At 33.1% G+C, this 19,685-nt stretch overlaps 1 protein-coding gene across 2 annotated transcripts in view; it reads left to right on the top strand.

The window, feature by feature from the left end:
* The first annotated feature begins 368 nt into the window (after window positions 1–368).
* Window positions 369–19,685, top strand: part of LOC144840890 (uncharacterized) — a 33,714-nt gene continuing 14,397 nt past the window's right edge. The window contains exons 1-2 of one of the 2 annotated variants that reach the window (XM_078696971.1): window positions 369–630; window positions 7,814–7,965. In XM_078696971.1, coding sequence (XP_078553097.1) covers window positions 7,888–7,965 — 78 coding nt within the window. In that variant the 5' untranslated portion in view covers window positions 369–630; window positions 7,814–7,887. Of the gene's footprint in view, window positions 631–7,813; window positions 7,966–12,035; window positions 12,310–19,685 lie in introns of those variants that run through there. The other variant, XM_078696972.1, reaches the window with a different exon arrangement.

Here is a 19,685-nt window from a genome sequence, read left to right as displayed (position 1 = left end):
CAAATAGTTTAAAAAAATATAATACATTTGAAAATTATGAGCGTATAGTAGTGCGGCGGTCAATATGGCACACCCATAGCGTATAGTCTAGTAGCGCGGTGGTCAACATGGCACTCCCATCGCGAATAGTAGCGCGGCGGTCAATCTGGCACTCCCATCGCGTATAGTAGCGCGGCGGTCAATATGTTACTCCCATCGCGAATAGAAGCGCGGCGGTCAATATGGCACTCCCATCGCGTATAGCAGCGCGGCGATCAATCTGGCACTCCCATCGCGTGAAACGTTTGGACGGCGGAAACTGTGATTATCCATCCTCCTCGCCGCCAGTCATTTTGAGTAGAATGATTTTGTTGGTTAAACGTTCTGCTAGATACAGTATACTCTTCACGCCGTGAACTTCACAACTTATCGTCTGCTAGCAATTAATGCTATAGGCATTTATGTATTCGATTGTTTAACTGTGAACAGTTGCTCGGTATCATTTCTGCTCCAGACTTTATTGAGCGGGAGGTGTTACACACAAGTTCTTGGTCAAGTTGCCTGCAATTTTTGGTTAACGCTCGATTGAAATATTTAAGGAACACCTTCATAGACTACCTTACTTCGCCCTTGGAAGCAGGAAGTACACCAGTAAGTACGGTATAATCTTGTATAATTATTTTACCGGTGAAAAACACGTGTGGGATATATTAAGATATTAATTTTTTATTATGTCTTTATAGACCTATGGTTAGTGTATCCATGGGGCTGTGATGTATCGTTGTACCACCACGCTTCAGACCTTACCCCCTCTCAATGTAGTTTTGTAGACACCAAGATCAGAACCCATAAAGTCAACTATACTTTTTTCACTTAGATACATAAATAAATGAGCATTTCCAAGGATTGCCAATGTTTAATTTCATCACATTCAAGACAGTAATAGCTGCCTACATCGATTGGTTTTTATAATTTTCCCAGACTTGTAGGCCTAGCTCCTTTCTTGTCAATTTTCCAACATTTCTAAATGTGAGGTTGTTTGTGAATTGTGAATTGTTTTAGGCATAGGCCTATATTTAAATTTGCCGCCAGTTTTCGTGTTCTAATGTTATAAATGAATTTTAAGATCTTATATTAGGCCTATAATTATTTACACTTTATTACGATATAGGATATTTGAATTTCTTATATTTTTATCTCCATGTGCTGCAGTGGGTAAGAGGGGAACACGTAGGCTCTCAGCGATACAGTTCCCATTTTGTTTCCCTGCCAACTTAGTCCGGAATTTATTTTGTATTGGCAATAGGCCTAAAGTATAGAATAAGATTAGATATTTTAGAATGGTTCTGTTTCGATTTTCTTTGGATTTTTTAATAAACGTTTTGTTGTTTATAAATAATATTTATTTTTAGCGTGTAGGCCTATATCAACTACATACGTAATCAGAACTATGTTTATATTGTTTTGAAATCGACAGCACTTTGCAAGTTCTAGTTTATATAGCAATAATATTCGGTGGTAGCCTACAATGCTGAATTGTATTCTGATAATACAACAGCAGTAGGAGTGGAAATAACTGACCAAAATACGGTGCGATTACCCTATGGCTCTCCCCCATATCCGTTTACACTGTAATCAATTAATCCATGATATCCTATTATAACGTTATCATAGAATATCCACACATCGACCGACGACACACCCTCGTGCTGCTAAGATCCAAAGATAGCAAATAACGTCTCTATGGGCCTATTGGTCGGTGCCAGTTTAAGGCAGAAACAAAAAGTAGTCCTATAGCTACTAAAGTAAAAATTAGGACTAAAAGAAAACAATATTATTTGGAAAATCATACAAAGTCATAACATTACATAAACTACTAAAATTACATTAAAATAGATTTATAGAAGATAAACCAAAATACCTTTTTATTTATTATGCAAGAAGAAGAACGGTGGTGATCTTTAAAGATCAGGTAAGACACCGAAAAAGCTGATTGGAACTAGAAACAAATTGGTTTAGAGAAATGGAGACTTAGAATGGAGTACTTATTCTTTACTCCATAGGTAGGCCTACTTATTCTTTACTCCATAGGTAGGCCTACTGGTTTTTACGAAAAGTTAAATTTAGTAGCCTAAACCTAAATCACTGCAAACTGTACAATCTAACAATAGATTAAAAAAAAAACATTCGAAGGCAAGGAAACCAAAAATGCAAACCGAAATGAATTAGATAGGCCTAAAATGCTATATTTTTTTTGTAATTTTTTGTTCTAGACTTTTCTATGTCTAATAAGTTAACTATGTTTAAATATATATATATATATATATATTATTTAGGCAGAAAGGAAGACATTTTATTTGATTCAGACAAAAACAAAATAAAATGTTGAAACAGAAAATGCTAAACTAAAACTAGGTGGAATTAAGGCGCATTGGCATTGCAGCACTCCTCTACAGTGCTTCCGTGTATTTTAACCCAAACAATAGTGGCTTATTCAGTTTGTTTCCTTTTAATACCTCACTGAAGTAAGGGAGTGGTTCAGATCTTATCTGACAGTAGGCAATTTATTCTTTGGTTTTCCTCACTGTCATCCTTTTTATGATTATGATTAGATTCTTTCAATTGATTTTTTAATTTCATAACATAATCTCTTTCCAGATATATGTCTAATCCATAACTCCTTTTTATTTGTTTTATTTTTTTCAAACGCATAATTGAGAATTTGCTATAAAGCGCTTTATCAAATATGACTAGACCTACACTTACATAAGTGAAATTTGATTTTCATGAAGTGCCGCTATGAGTACGCATTTGATGAGTCGAAAAGTCATTCCGAGCATGCACAGAAACATAGTATCTTTAGAAAAAAAATTACGTAAACGGCGTTTCATAAAATAGCTTAGCCCATTGTATATAAGGCATATATAGTAAAATGTTTGTAATTTACAATGTGACCCACAAACGTCACAGAAAAATGAACGTCATTTGTTTCATTTTTGGATGTATTAAATGTAATTTTCTAGACTCTTGGGAACAGTCGTAACCGCAGATTGGCGCCTCATAATTAGTGAGTACTGCGTACATCATTATTGTGCAGCACATTACGCCTTTGTACACAAAATGATCAACGGATAAAATGCCCTGTCAGAAGGGCAAAGGTATCAAGTATCTGCTTTATGATACAACAACTACATTAGATCGAAACAGCTCTAAAAAGTTGTTTTTATCGTTTATATTTGATATGAAATCGTCATACAGTATAGAACGCAAAAACAACTTGATGGGACATCATTAAGATTTCAAACGATGGCTAACCATTGACCTCCATATAATGTTTAATTATAACATACACATTAATTTGATTTGCGCATGCGTAATAAAAGGTTTTTATTTTATTGATTATATTATATAAACATTCTTGTAAATGATTGTAATAGGAAACGTTCTTCATTCTACCTACAGCACGCCCTCAATTTGACTATTGACTATGATTTGACAAAAGGTAGCAACAAAGTAGATCTGCGAACAAGTAGCTCATTTCTAGGAAACTCATTGAACAGATGAATGTTATATGCATTTGTGAGTTTCCAGGCAGCAAAACAGGTCATATAGTTGACCTTTCACCTGTGACTTGCTCTTGACTGACAACATGGATTGACAACTGTCATGGATGTCTAAATGTACTACAAAATGCACCACTAAATTAAACTTTCTTGGTTTTTCACAAGGCACATCCAATGCTTTAATATGGTCACCTGGTATCGTTAACTTATCTGTTGAGAGTTTAATTGAGATAACATTTTATTTAGTTATGGGTGTATTTTGGTGTTTTTCCCCGAAAACCAGCTACATTTATTCTCTATTATAGTCTTTGAAAAACACAATAAATCTAAAAATGGCAAAACACAAACAGAAAAATCAAAAAGACAGAAATCTAAATTCGATAGAAAACTTTAGTTTGGCAAAAAAAAGTTTGCCATTGTGGAACTTCAGCAAACTGGAGAAACCTAGTTTTTAGAATTTAGGCTGTGTACTTTGACAAAAGTAATTTGCCGAGGAATTGCAATAAGATTGGGTGAACTCAGTGAATAAATAATTGTGTTTGTGGTCATGTGATCATGCAAATGACATGAGAGCTTCCAGTAACTTGTAGTGTCAAACTACACATCATCTTTCTAAAAGTTCCTTAACTTCCCACGAATGCAGAAAGTGGATACACTACCTTCATAATAAGTGTCTTGCCCCATTGTTACGTCGCATCATTGTTACGTCGTACTTCTGTACGCAATGACTGAACAACAGTAATAATTAGAATGCTACCTACTTTGGAAGCGGTTGAGCGTAAATGAAAAGTTTTGTTATCCTATAAATTGATACGTCATCCCGAGGCAAGACTCGGATTGTTGTTCCATTTCGTTGTCATTACTTCAGTTATATAATAGACTAGTCCAGATAGTCGTATTTCCACTCTAATAAGATGCTGTAGGCATTTCGTGTTAAAAGCGAAAAAATATGTGTATTAGAGTAATTTTGGGGTGCTGAATTCAAATCTGCTGTTTACCCGGCTCAATTTTTAGATCTTCACCCTTAAAATGTGAAAAACAAAATGGCCGCCATTTCAGACTTATTTTGGCTTATAACTTGACTTTTAAGTGACGTAGCAAGTTAAAAATGGTGTCTATACCCATGTTTGTGATACTGAGGATTCCAAATATATTGTTATTAAAGTTGTAAATATTCTATTTCAGCCGCCATGTTGAAATCTAAGATGGCTGCCATTTTAAACGTATTTTGGCTTATAACTTGACTTTTAAGTGACGTAGCAAGTTAAAAATGGTGTCTATACCTATGTTTGTGATAGTGAAGATTCCAAATATATTGTTATTAAAGTTGTAAATATTCTATTTCAGCCGCCATGTTCAAATCCAAGATGGCCGCCATTTTAAACGTATTTTGGCTTATAACTTGACTTTTAAGTGACGTAGCAAGTTAAAAATGGTTTCTATACCTATGTTTGTGATACTGAGGATTCCAAATATATTGTTATTAAAGTTGTAAATATTCTTTTTCGGCTGCCATGTTGAAATCCAAATTGTTAAATGACACTGTGTAGTAGAGCGTTTCTTTGATTGAATAATGTTGTTTGTATTATAACACAAGTTTATTTTGGATTTTCAGTAAATTACCAATGGTTTATTTATACTGTAACTAATCCCTCACTATTCAATCAAAATGTTATTATTAGGCCTATACTACTATATTGTTGAAAAATGGATTGCGTGGTATGAAAATGGATTGATAGTAAAACGTAATAAAGATACGTTCTTGTCTGGTTATTATGTATTCATGTTCTGATGAAGCAGAGGATTATTTTTGTAGCGTTCCATTTAAAATACATTTTACTACAAAGAAATATTTTGGTTGTGAAGGTCGTTTTAACAATTAGGCTAATATCAAAACATTCAAAAATGATAAAAAGAAACATAAGTGTGCCAAATGTGAGCACGTACCATTCAGCGGTTTCGGAGGAGATACGTAAAATTACTCGACAAATTTAGTAGCAGCAATATATATATATCCACCAGTATACAGTAGGCACAGCTATGTACAGATACATTCAGCCATACCCCACCGAGAGTCTGTCCAATCGAATTGGAACAATACAATGAAAGCCCCAGTGGTCTAATGGTTAGAACATCTGCATATCAAGCAGAAGGTTCCGGGTTCGAATCTCAGTTAGGGCTTTCTCTCATTCTCACAGGTTTCGTCATTTTTATTGTTTCTAATTAATTAAATTTCATTATATCACCGGGCGGATTAGAATTTATTCTGTGCCTGTGATGTTTATATACTGTATATATACAGTATATAAATCCAAAGGCAAATTACTGAAAAAATGACAATGCTGTGGGTATCATGTAGCTGGATCTCAATGGAGATACAAAAAAAACCCGAAAAACTAAATCAAAACGATAAAGTAAAACAGCCAGAAAAGTTAGCAGAGCTTTCGGGCAACACTAGCCCTTCATCTGTATATATATATATATATATAAACACAAGAGGCAAAGAACATTAATTCTAAACCACCCGGTGATATACTGAAATTTAATTAATTAATTTGAAACGATAAAGATGAGGAAATCTGTGAGAATGAGAAACCAACCGAGACTCGAACTCGGACCGTCTGCTTGATATGCAGTTGCCCTAACCATTAGACCACTGGGGCTTTCATGGTATTGTTCAAACTCGATTGGATAGCGACTCTTTAACATTCTCGGCGTGGTACGGCGGAACAGCACTAGTCCTCAGTTGTACGCACGCGCAACAGAGATCAAATTGATACGCCCTCATCTTTCAGTATTTTTATTCACGAGGCGGGATCTCCGAAGAGATACCTTTATATATATAAACACAAGAGGCAAAGAACATTAATTAATTAATTTATATATATATATAAATCAATGATGTTGCGTAGCACTGTGTGAGAGAATGTATCTGGTGGGTGAAAATCTGTGATAATACCATACATGGCTCTGTGGTCTAGTGGTATGATACTCGCCCTGTAAGCGAGAGGTTGCAGGTTCGAATCCCGCCAGAGACATTTTTTCATACAACTAAAAAATACGGAACTTTCGCCAATGAGCTATGCTCGACGCGATTATGAGATCATGTTCCGAATATGAGCACTGTTTCTATAATTTACAGTATGATTTATATATATATATATATATGTGTGTGTGTGTGTTTAAAATAGGCGTCATATTGGATTTCAACATGGCGGCTGTTTACAACTTTAATAACAATATATTTGGAATCCTCAGTCTCACAAACATAGACATCGTTTTTAACTTATAATAGTTATAAGCCAAAATACGTTTTAAATGGCGGCCATCTTGGATTTCAAACATGGCGGCTGAAATAGAATATTTACAACTTTAATAACAGTATATTTGGAATCTTCATATCACAAACATAGGTTTAGACACCATTTTTAACTTGCTACGTCACTTAGAAGTCAAGTTATAAGCCAAAATAAGTCTGAAATGGCGGCCATTTTGTTTTTCACATTTTAAGGGTGAAGATCTAAAAATTGAGCAGGGTAAACAGCAGATTTGAATTCAGCACCCCGAAATTACCCTAAAACACATGTTTTTTTGCTTTTAATACGAAATGCCTACAGCATTTCATTTTTCTCAAATCTGGACTAGTCTATAAATATGTATATGCAGAATAAAGAAATACTATAAATAACAAAGAATAAATCATACATGTTTAATCGGTCCTGTAATTCATGATCGATTTATAGAGCGCTGTATTTCGGTACTATTCCCAAAGTATCAGGAATATTTGGTAATCAAATGTATTTTACATGAATCTAGTAGTAACCTCTTACATGATACAGACATCACATGTTATATGATTGTTGATTGCTGTATACCAAATATTCCTCAGAAATAGATAATATGTGGAGATACAGCACTGGGAATCGATCGTATTATGTTTGTAATCTTAAAAAAGCTTCTTTAAGTTATTTTTTACAGCTGATTTTCACGATCCTTCAATTTACTGGGGCATATAATGCGTAGTGTTAGCCCACACGAGGAGTGTGCATGGCGTGTAATTTTATTAATTGTCTGGAAAATTGTTTCGCACAAATATAATAAAAAATTATGGTTCGCAGGTAACGTTGTCTAAATATAAGTATTTTGCCGGTGTTATATTATGTAGCGTTTCCTAATGTAAACAGAAATAGAGTATCTTGGTATCTAGACCTACCCCATTCATACACCCCCACATTTTCTCACATACCTAGCCTGTGTATTCTGTTTTGCAGGTTGGGATTGAGACGCACATGCGCAGGCAAGTCTTGTTAAAGTTGGGTGGTATCCATATAACTTCATTTTACTTATGATTGGTGCTGGTTATTATAGAGATATGATGGATAACAGACGTTTTGATATGATGAATTACCACACACTACAACAGGTAAGAGTATTTTTATGTAAACAATCACAGTACACCTGTATATTATAAATGTTTGTAACTATTTTATTTTTTTCACTGCTTGTCTTGAGCCCTCGGATCATGACAAGAAAGCCCTTTTGGTGGGCTTCATTTTTTTTTTTTTTGTCCGGTTATATTGGCTTATAACAAAACGTTATACTCATAATATCTCCAAGATGAGCTATATTTACATAATTGGTATAATAATTCGTGTTGTTTGGTTTGCATGCTTTGCCCACGGTCTCTGGAACACTTGTGACGTCATCTATACGCGATTTTCTCACCTTTTTTTTATGCGTGGCGTATTATCGCAAAATTGAAACCAGCAATTAAGAATTGTTGACGATGGTTCATATGAACTGCCGCTTAATTGGCTAACTTACTTACTTGCGTTACGCCCACGTTGTTGCGTTACGTCCAACAGTGGGAATCAAGCTAACGAATGGCTGTAGTTTGGTTGAGAGTACGTTGATGTTTGGTGATTATGGAAGAAATACAGAACACGACAACATAGAAACACATGCATAGATATGCCTAAACACATAGAATAAGAAAATGCATAGATTGTGTGACATAGCTACTCAGTTGAATGCTAACTATTCTTTGACATTTAGTTAGGAATGCTATCCAGACATATTATTTACAGTGAGGAACTACTGAAGATCAGATCATTTACTTATTCATCTATTTTCAGTATGAAATCATTTAACGAAAAAATGATATTCATGTCACGATAGGGGCGCTGTGTGTGTTGCATAATGTAAAACCTCGAAAAGAAGCCCCCTCTGCATTGATTTGCAAAAGTAATTTCGAAAATATGCTCATTTGTGAAAATCTAAGCGGCCCGTTTTTCCTCGCGTGTGTTTTCGAGTAAACGTGACTTGACCATTTATATTAGGCCAGTGTTCAGTGTAGAAGACTTTCATTTGACAGATTCTCTCCTAAGAGCATTCTTCTTGTCCCTGAATTAGTCTGAATTGTGTTTTGTTATTTTTCTGTTGTTAAATGAGCCGTGAGTTAATTGACTAACATCATCCATTTATACGTACGCAGAGTAATTATGCTAGGAGGTAAAATATGACTTAAATTTCGTTCACTCGAACGAAAATACTTTGTTCGAACACTTTCCAAAAATAGTTGAGCTCTAACTATCTCTTTGTTACGTTTAAGGCGTAGGAAGGCGTAGGTTTATGGGATAAAGATATGTGTTGTATTTGATTGGTTGAGTTTGTATCGTGGTTCGTCGTGTTGTTATTTTGTTCCATTCAACAGTTGAAGTATAATGGTACCAATCAACGGCTATTTTGTAAACATTTTGAGATTATGTGCTATGCGATAGAAATATATGGCCGAAACACATTCATTAGCATGCTATGGCGGTAATTTATAATAGGCTTGTAACTAAATATTTTGTTTATTATAAAAAGGCATGTGAATTGTATCAAGAAAATGATGTTTTAGTGGAGTATTGTATTTATAGGCCTACCTAGTAGTTTTCATTCATTTGTTTTCAGACATAAATAGATATTCACACAAACAATATTATAAAATCCCACTGATCAATCTTTAAACAGTTGAAAAACGAGAAGCAGACATTATTAATAATTAATCGTCTGCTAACCAATGCGCATGCGCAGATAGAAATTAGATAGTCTGTCCCGCGTTTAGCGCATATCACTTTCATCTGTCATCACTGATAGTGCCATTAAAATTGAGTTGATTTCAACGCTGTAATAATTCTATCAGCCTTTGCTATATCCACTGGGATTATCGGTTAATCAAACTGAATTATATGTTAACATAACGCCATCAAAAGTAAGAACATTTGAAAGATTTGAAATCCAGGATTCAGCGGGATACGAACATCCATTAGTTAATACAATAAATTAAAACCAATTTATGTCAACGATTTGTAAAGATTATACTTGATATGAAAACAAAACTCAGCCAGCCTCCTATTAAAACGTCAATTCTCCAGTTTGCCAACGGTTTGTGAAGATTGTACTACAATTGTGATAAACAAAGCTCAGCTAGCTTCCTAATATAACGTCAATTCTCCAGTTCGTCAACGGTTTGTTGAGATATACTTCGATAAACAAAGCTCAGCTAGAGTTCCATAATTAAATGAGAATTCAGTAATAAACAAGCTAAAATTTCTCTTTCGCAGGGAATACACTCGTTTTTTCTTCCAACTATGCAACGTACTGTATTAGTTTGGCATATTTTTCTCTTTTTAGAAAAAAGAATTTTTGTAATATTTTACATCTTCCTGGTCACACATTTCTTTTTTTTCTTTGTTTCATTTCTTACATAAATCTAATTTGTCCTTTGAAGAGATATTGTTGCAATTATCTCCAACACCAATGTACCATTTCCATTACCGTATCTTATACATTTGTACTCGTGACATGTTTTTCGCCCACTTCCGGAAGCTTTATCGGATTGAATATTGGTCGTGCGACGGACTAGCTCTAGTGTAATGTTAATTTAAGTGGATATTACAAAGCCAATGTTTACATTCCATTATGATTTAATTGTATTACAAAGCTTGATTCCACTAGGACGCAACAACGCAAGTCATTTGACCAATGACAGGATCTTCCGCCGAACGGTCGCTTATGATTGGTTAAGTCCATTCTCGTAGTATTTCTTGAAATCATAAATTACAGTAGCCCTGCTTAAATATAATTAATGCTTTCGTGTGAAACGCGAGTAATGTTTGCGTGACATGCGTGGACGAGATACAACACTAAAGATTATTTTGTACTAATCGACTTACAGCAACGAGACGTACGTTCCAATTATGACTTTCATCTATTAGACAGCGACCTCTATTATTGGAACACTCTCGTTCATTGTAAATTCGTTCTTCTTATCGGATTTATTTCGACAAGTGTCAACATAGATAATTATCTTTGTAGGGAATAAAGGTAGGCGTCGGCCCCCGCTCGCCTACGACGCCCGCTTCTTGTATCAAATTAGCGAAACAAGAATATATTATTGTGTAAGTTGACAAAGGCCGATTAAGTGGCAAACAACTTTACAACGTAATCAATTTTCACTTGCTTTTATTTTCATATACATATTCATTAGGGGTTTGTTTCACGCGCGCGTATTTCTATATACATTAGCATACTGTACTGGACAATGATAACTTTGAATGATTACTTTCTAAATCCTGGGTTCAATTCCTTTATTGTGCTATTGTGTGCCGGCCTATAATATCACGATGAGTGAGAAATTGAACATATTTAATAAAATATAATACAGTATTAAGTTCTTTAGGAACATGGTAATACATCATTGGTATTACATCAAGTAGACCTTTTACGATCTTTAATTTACGATTATGAGGAACATGGTAACTACATTGGTATGTTTTTAGGTGTTCACTCACTCAAAATAATCTTCAAGATTCGAACCTGCAACTTTTTGTTGTTAAGTTTCAAAAAGATGTTTTCTTGATTAGGAATGCTTGATGGGCTAAACAACAACCTCGTATCTTTCAATCTTATGCTGGAAAAATTTACCGAATGATGTATAAAAATAGTGATTTCACAAAAATTAAGAATCTGTTTTTCATCGAGTAATGTTGCCGGGTATATGTTTACATTACGTTATTATCTCTGTATGCATTATTTAGTATTTCAACAATGACAAGTTACCACGAATGTATATTTTAACGCCGCACTAAATTACAAAACGCCGCGACGTGTTATTAAGAATATACTCATCTTCAGATGCTCTTGAGCTAATTAAGAAGCTGAATTTTAAATTGCCGAGTATTTATAAGTTTGTTATTACCAGCCTAGCGCCAGAGATGCTATCGCCACGCTCGGCTGAGAAAAGCCACTCAACGACACAGTCAAGCGTGAATAAGTGCGCTTCATCATGGTAATATTATTGAGTTCGCTGTTCTATTCATAATCGTCTGCTCTATGAATAGAGAACGCGATGATTATCACAATTGCTCATTCTGATTGGCTGTTAGTGTCTCAGTCAGTAATCACGTGTCCTTCATAACAGGCGGTACTATGCAGTATTTAGATCTTTCTAATGAATCCGTCCAAAGTAGATTTTTTTTACAATATATTTTTTGTCTGGATTCGTAAAGTGATTACTTCCGCTGTCGGTCGGATCGTCTGCTTGTGTCAGTGCATCAATCCTCTTCTGAGGCGTTTTTATCGAGCAATCAAATTACAACGATTGAACACCGATTGCAATTATATGACGGAATAGGCGCACCGTTACGGTCTTAGCTTTTTAGCAGAATTACCTGCTTTTTGGCGAACACAGAGATAACAGTACGTTTATAACCAATCAGACGTAAGTAATATAATAAAATAATTTTAATCGTTTATAATTTTAAAAAATATTGATATATATTTTATAGTATTATTATATATTATTTTTTTTATCTTGTTTTTTATGATCATAATTTGTATTGAATATATATTGGATATCGAGTCAAATGAAAATATATATGTATGCAATTTATTTTGATATATAATACATTACTGACATATACATTATATATATTAATTAGCAATTAAAATATCAGAATCAGACGTTTTGAAAATACTTAATGCAAAATTCAATGAATAAATTTAGCAGCAAGTAATTCACTTATAAAGATTGTCTATTTTTATCGATGGGATACGAATCAAATCTTTTCAAGTCTAATAATTTCCTACACCCACGTGATTATGAAAGTGTAAGCAAACCTGTGGTTATATTGAGGATAATGTTTATTATACATTTTTGTAAACCGTCATTAAGACGTCATTATTAAAGTAAATGGGAATTTCTCCCATTTCCCCATAGGGGAGTGTGCCACCGGAGGTGCTGCCCGGTCGTGGGCGACCCATATTTATTTAAAAAAATTATTATGTAGGCCTAAATATTTTTCACTTTTTTTTTCGTCGTCGTCTGATATGTGTGTACTGTATAGATGGTATCCAATATGACAAGCACCCGCTCTTTGTTACTATTGTACATTGTAATTTTATATATATGATGACGTCAGAATATTTTCTGACATCAGAATCATCTTAACTTTAAATTAAACTATTCAATACTAAAGTGTCTCATTTACTTCATTTGCGAAATTATGCGTGCCAATACGCAGTGCGCGCTGTACTGATTACCTATGGGATAGCGCGTTCAGCGTGATTTTACGCACTTCCGTTGTTTTAAATTGAGTCACATTTACATTATGTATTTAGTTCATAAAAGGACAATGTCTACATGTTTGTATGTTATCTACCATATATTCCATTTTGTAAATTCAAAGTATCCATGCATAATATAATGAGACCTAATCAAATGTAAATTACTCCAAACACATTAACGTTGTGTTCTGGGGTTTAAAATGTATTTTTATGAGCTGACAAATTAGAATGAATGTTAAAGGGACGTACTGTTAGAACTTTTAACCTGTACTTTCTGCTGCCTTTAGAGTGTGTTTAGTTACATATTTATATTACTTTACTATCATTTAAAAATTAATTAATTGTGGTGATCATATGGTTACGATTTGACATTTTCTTATTATGCCTGCTGTCAAGTTCATGGCAATGGATTGCAGATCTGAATAATATAACAGGTTGGTTAGTTATTTATTATTAGGATCTGCTACATCTATGGAGATTCAGGAGTTTAAATTATTCTCCAATTCATGTAACATGTTTAGTACCGCAGGTCTCCTGCAAACTGTAACTAAGAATAATGTTTTATATCCTTTATATTCGTTCCTCTGACCTCCTCGAAATTTAATCGAAAAAGACACGTATTCCTAATTTATGTTTTTTTTTATGTTTTCTAAAATTCTAAAGGTATAACCTTATAATCTTCATAAAATACAATCCTCTAAAAATATTTGAATTTTGAAATTTCTGATTTATCATTAATTGATGCAAATTATTGTACTGTATTGTCGTCTGCTTTTTAATACCGCCTGCTTGAATTGTCATGTAAACGCGGTAAAAAAAAATTCATTATTTAATATCGCTTAACGAGATAAATTACAAACCGTCTTTTTTGTAGTAGAGTGATTAAACTAATTTTAATGGGAATTTGTTTTCCATTTGGCTACGATTCCCAGTAGACCCGATATGATATAAATCGCCTTTGTACTGTCATTTTTTTGGTATAATATAATTACAATATATTTTAAATGATTGTTTTTATTTAACATGTTTGTTGACACTTTTTATTGTAGAATGATATTAATACAAACTTGAAAATTTGAATATTCAAATATTGTATTGACATGATAACTCTTCACCACCTTCATCATCATCATCATCATCATCATCATCAGTTGTCATCATTATCAACTCCATTAGTGCTATCACTGATATCATCACCACCATCATCATCATCTTCAGTAGTCATCATTGTCATCATTATCATCATCATCATCATCATCATCATCAATATTCATCAATAGTCATCATCATCATCATCAATAGTCATCATCATCAATAGTCATCATCAATAACATCGTCACCAATATCATCGTCATCATCATCAATAGTCATCATCATTATCATCATCATCATCATCATTAGTCATCATCATTATCATCATCATCAATAGTCATCATTGTCATCATTATCATCGTTATTATTGCTATCACTATTATCAACATAATTATCATGAACATCACAGCTAGTGTATAATAAATAATGGCATACGGAAGCTAATAAACCATCTATATAGCTACTTAATTTGCAATAAACAATTAACATTCAGAACACTCTCATATTTAATAACTTCACCTTACGTCCACACATTATCTACCGTCTAACGTAAACACATTATCTTGAAAGCATTTTCATCTTATGTACACATAAAGACATAAAGAAACATCAATGTAAATATTTGCCATTACCAGTTAATGGAAAATATTTCCAAGTTAATTTAATAATAATACATCGTTAACAACACTGTAAATTAATGCTGGTAATGTTTATACATGTTAATAGCCAATTACATTGCAAAGTTTTGATTTTCATGAATAAATAAATATAACGTGTTTGGTCACTGTCGTCATTGACGTAATTGTCATTGCCTTATTATATGGTAAATAATACATAACATTCTTAATATGCTTCATACATCATCATATTATTATCAACATCATCATCGTCGTCATCAACATCATCATCATCATCGTCATAATATCATCAACATCATCATCATCATCTTCATTATCATCATCACCATCATCATCATCATTATTAGTATCATTATCATCATTATCATCATCTTCATCATCATCATCATCATTATTAGTATCAACATCATCATCATCATCATTATTAGTATCATCATCATCATCATCATTATTAGTATCATCATCTTCATATCATCATCATCATCATCATCATCATCATCATCATCATCTTCATTATCATCACCATCATTATCATTATCATCACCATCATCATCAACATCATCATCGTCATATCATCATCATTGGTATCATCATCACCATCATCATCGTCATGAACATCATCATAGTCATCATTAGTATTATCATCATTGGTATCATCATCATCATCAGCATTAATATCGTCATTATCATCATCATCGTCGTCATCAGCATATGTTTGTACTCACCGGTCCATCTATATTTTTCTTTACCATTTCATCAAATTACTTTTATCATCATCATTGTTTATCAGACATCCCATCCTTACAATTATTTATTTCCATACATTATGCATAACCTCGTTTTCAAATTATTATCATAATCAGCTGATTGTCGTCATGTTATCAATGTATTTACGTCATAAGGAGTAAAATTAACTCTGTGACGTCACACCAGCTAATCATTATCAATATTGTCAACATCATTATCATTATCAAGTGAAACCCCATCTGTCTTTAACTGTACGCGCTTCAAGCCTCTGGGAAATCAGACCATCGCCCAATTTCAATTAAATTTAAAAATAATTTATTTCTAAAAAATACGGTAACTTAAATCGTCCATTGTAAGGACATTAATTGTGGGGTCCAAGGAACATAATAGCAGAAATATGATAAGATTAAAAAACAGAGAAAAATAATTTTTGTTTTGAATATTAAATTATTAAAAATAAAATGCAAAATGTAGAAATGTAAGCATCCAAAATAATTAATGTGTTCGTGTGTCGGTAATTTATTGAAGTGCATGCAACTAGGAAGTCGTTTCAGTTGTAATAGTAATTGTAAACATCAGTTTATTATTAATATTATTGTAATCCTATCTGTAAATATACATTTTCAAACCATTAACAAAAATACATTAATTTGTAAATGTGTCTATACTATATGAGGCACTTAACTATGTCAAGTCGACTTTGATGTTTGTTTTATTGTAATACAAAATGTATGCCAATTTGGTTCCTTCTCTAAGATCCGCCAATCCGTGCCCAGGTTACAATATGAGACTTTCATAGATACACTCGAAATAAAATATTCTTACTCAACGATATTTAAAGATGTATTGTCCCCCAAAAAAATTTTGGTCAAAGTGGATAATTATTAGGTGACATTAAAATAGCATTTTCAACAAAAAATGTGTAAGAATTTTTTTTCAGGGGGACAGTACATCTTTAATGGAATGGGGTTGTGCTTTGAAAGACTTGATTATGACTACATGATTCGAACCGTTGACTTGATGAGAATCTTGCCACAGCACTTCATTATCTCCATACTCACCGTGTCGTAGGCCATCATAACTCCCATGTTCATTCTACGTGTATACCAGTACCTTTGAATGGTATGGGTACATATCTTCACTACGAATGATTAACTATCAAATGTTAATGGCTGATCAAATAGTACGGAGATTTTTGTCAGGTCAATCGAAAGCTCCCTAGGCCTATGATAAATTACAAATAATAATGTACACACATTTACCTTTGTGAGGTTTGCCTCCTACTAGATAGTAAACCTTTTAGTGACTTGTATACCATCAAATACTACTTTAGGACTTTGTGTCAAACACGGTGAATATGGAAGGGTACGTACGATTATTGGTCCAAGTCAACGGTTCAAATCATGTACTTATCATCTTGATAAAGTAAACTTTTTTTTATTTTTTTTTATTTACATTTACATTTTCTGTTTCGGTTTCATCCCTGTTTGACATCATTATGGGGAAACCCCGTTTGCATCTTAATAGGGTTAACTTACATTTTAAAGCATTTTGGTAAGACAAACATTTAATATTCGATCTAAAGGAATACACGTTTGTAGATCAAAACACTTACGTCAAATCTTTTTATTGTAACAATTAGGATTAATAACTTGACATAATTATCAACATTAATGTGTTATTGAAAAAAACGACTTAAATGATCAATCGCAATATGTGTTAATTGTTTAAATAATCTCTTTTCCTTATATAATTTTCAACAACAAATTAAGTGCTTAAATGACAATAGTATGTCTTTTTATGACTGAATAAAGGTCATTTAATTTGTGACTTCTGGTTTTTGTTGTGTTAATCTACCATGTGTTGTGAAGTTGTTATTATATATTAGAGATTAACCTAAATTGATGTTTTATGTTGTTTGGCTTAAGCGCTTAATGATGACCAAAATGCTGAAAACTTTCCAAAACGAGTCACGATAGTATTTGATACAGTACAGATTTCATTATTCTAAATTGATGTTTACTATTTCATAAATAAGTCAAGGAGGGTTAAGCACACCGTAGGTCATAGTGCTCAGTATAGGCCTTAAGTATAGTAATAACTGAATTCAGTTGAGGAAAAGCATAGTAGACTTTGTGAGATCAGATAAAAATAATCCTTATAAAAGAAATGGTGCTTATTCGGTTGAAACATGTTTGTAATTCTGGATGAGAGATATTCGAATCTTTCATTTTTTTTAATTGCTGGACCTAATTTATCTTTCTGTTTAATAAGTTCAACGCGCACTTCCCCCACCCACTAAAACTAAGCAAAAAGAGATCTTTCCTCCTGTGGTCTTTAGTTAGAGAAAGAGAAGTGATATAGCTTTATCATCTACTTCTAACACAATTGTTTATAAATACTGTTGAATCCGTTCATTTGGACCGGTCACCGGCACTTTCGACTAGCCGCTTTAGGTAATTTTTGTTGGTATTTAACAAAAACAAAATTATGCCATAGGCCCGTCGAATATACAAGCCTCGGAACAAGCAGACATTGACTCCTTCTTATGCATTTTGAGCCGAATTATGGAGAATAAGGTGCTACGAAAAGATACAGTAGGCTACGAAAACGTAGTCGCAGACACTCGTCCAAATTTGGACAAGTAAAAGTAGCCTAACTATGGAAATCTAACTGCCGGCACTCCTTTCCACTTTGGCCATTCAATGAATAGCCTAATTATGGATACCTAGCTGAAATCGGAAATCCTTCTTAACCTCACCCGTATAATATATGTTTTTAAATGCAGATTCCTCTTTAGCATTCTTTGAAAGAATTTAATAACTTCCTGGTTATTATATGTTTTTTTTACCGACCAGGTATTATTCATTAATCGCAAATTAATTTGTCCAAACGGCAACATTTAATTTAAGATGACACGACTATTAAATGTTAGTGCATAAGCAGCCTACAGGTAAAGATATACCCATGTTTAAAAATACTGTTTCAATCACGTGACGTCTAATATAGTCTGCTTAATGAGAAACATCCGTCTGCTGTCTGTGAGTTTCTATCGTTTAAAGTATGTATTCTATCATGGAGTAACATGAATAACATCATGTAGACACTTTTTGTAATGTTTTTGTTTTGAGTTCGTGTTGTGTCCGTTGGATATTGTGCTTCGCCAACAGAGCAAACAGAATTTCTATGTAAATGACAATAAATGATACTTGACTATAATAATACAAATAATGATAATAATATTCTTTACTCCGTGATTCTATACAAGCCTATAGGCCTATATAATAAGCATAATAGGCCTATTCAATATTACTATTTTTATCACACCTTTATCGTGTTTGTAATAACCTTGACAATAAAGTAAATCAATAGATGTATTATTGTGTATGCACTAAAATCTAATTAATGAAATAGTACGGGGCGCATGCGTACGGGGCGCCGAGCATTGTGTTAATCATGAATAATCAATATCTTTTCAGCTGATCGGTATGATTTTCCTGAGAACTAGACAGATAGAGAATGACCTTTACAGATCAGTGACCTTGGCTATTATTAGTACATTTGCCTACATTATAATGTTAATATTTTCAATCAATAATTATATTTATAGCATTAATATTGATGTTATTTTATTGATGTTAATTTTATTATTGTTGATGTATTGTTTCCAGGACTGTTGTTCAATTCAATTTCAAAATATTCAGTTGATTTCAAAAGAGAGTTTAATGTCACACCGTTAATGTTAAAACGTAATTTGAATTGTTAAAACCTGCAATACGAAAATTATAAAACGATTTAGTCGGTTTTTATTTTGGGAGATTTTAACATTTTTAAAATTAATAAAATAGTTATTATGATGATTTCATGTTATCATTTTAAGTTTTACGTCGAAGAAGATACAGTTTTACCTATATATAAATCTAATATTTTGGATGTTTAAAAATGGCTTGTACTGATCTTACTGATGTAATATTACTTTAATAATTCTAGTATGCATACTATGCAGGTACTTTTTTGTATGCCTATATTAACATACAGGTGGCCATGTATATCG

The sequence above is a fragment of the Antedon bifida genome, chromosome 4 (genome assembly GCF_963402885.1).
Source record: "Antedon bifida chromosome 4, ecAntBifi1.1, whole genome shotgun sequence".
NCBI lineage: Eukaryota > Metazoa > Echinodermata > Crinoidea > Comatulida > Antedonidae > Antedon > Antedon bifida.
Note: the sequence above shows the minus strand (reverse complement) of the source record. Positions and strands in the feature narration are given on the sequence as shown.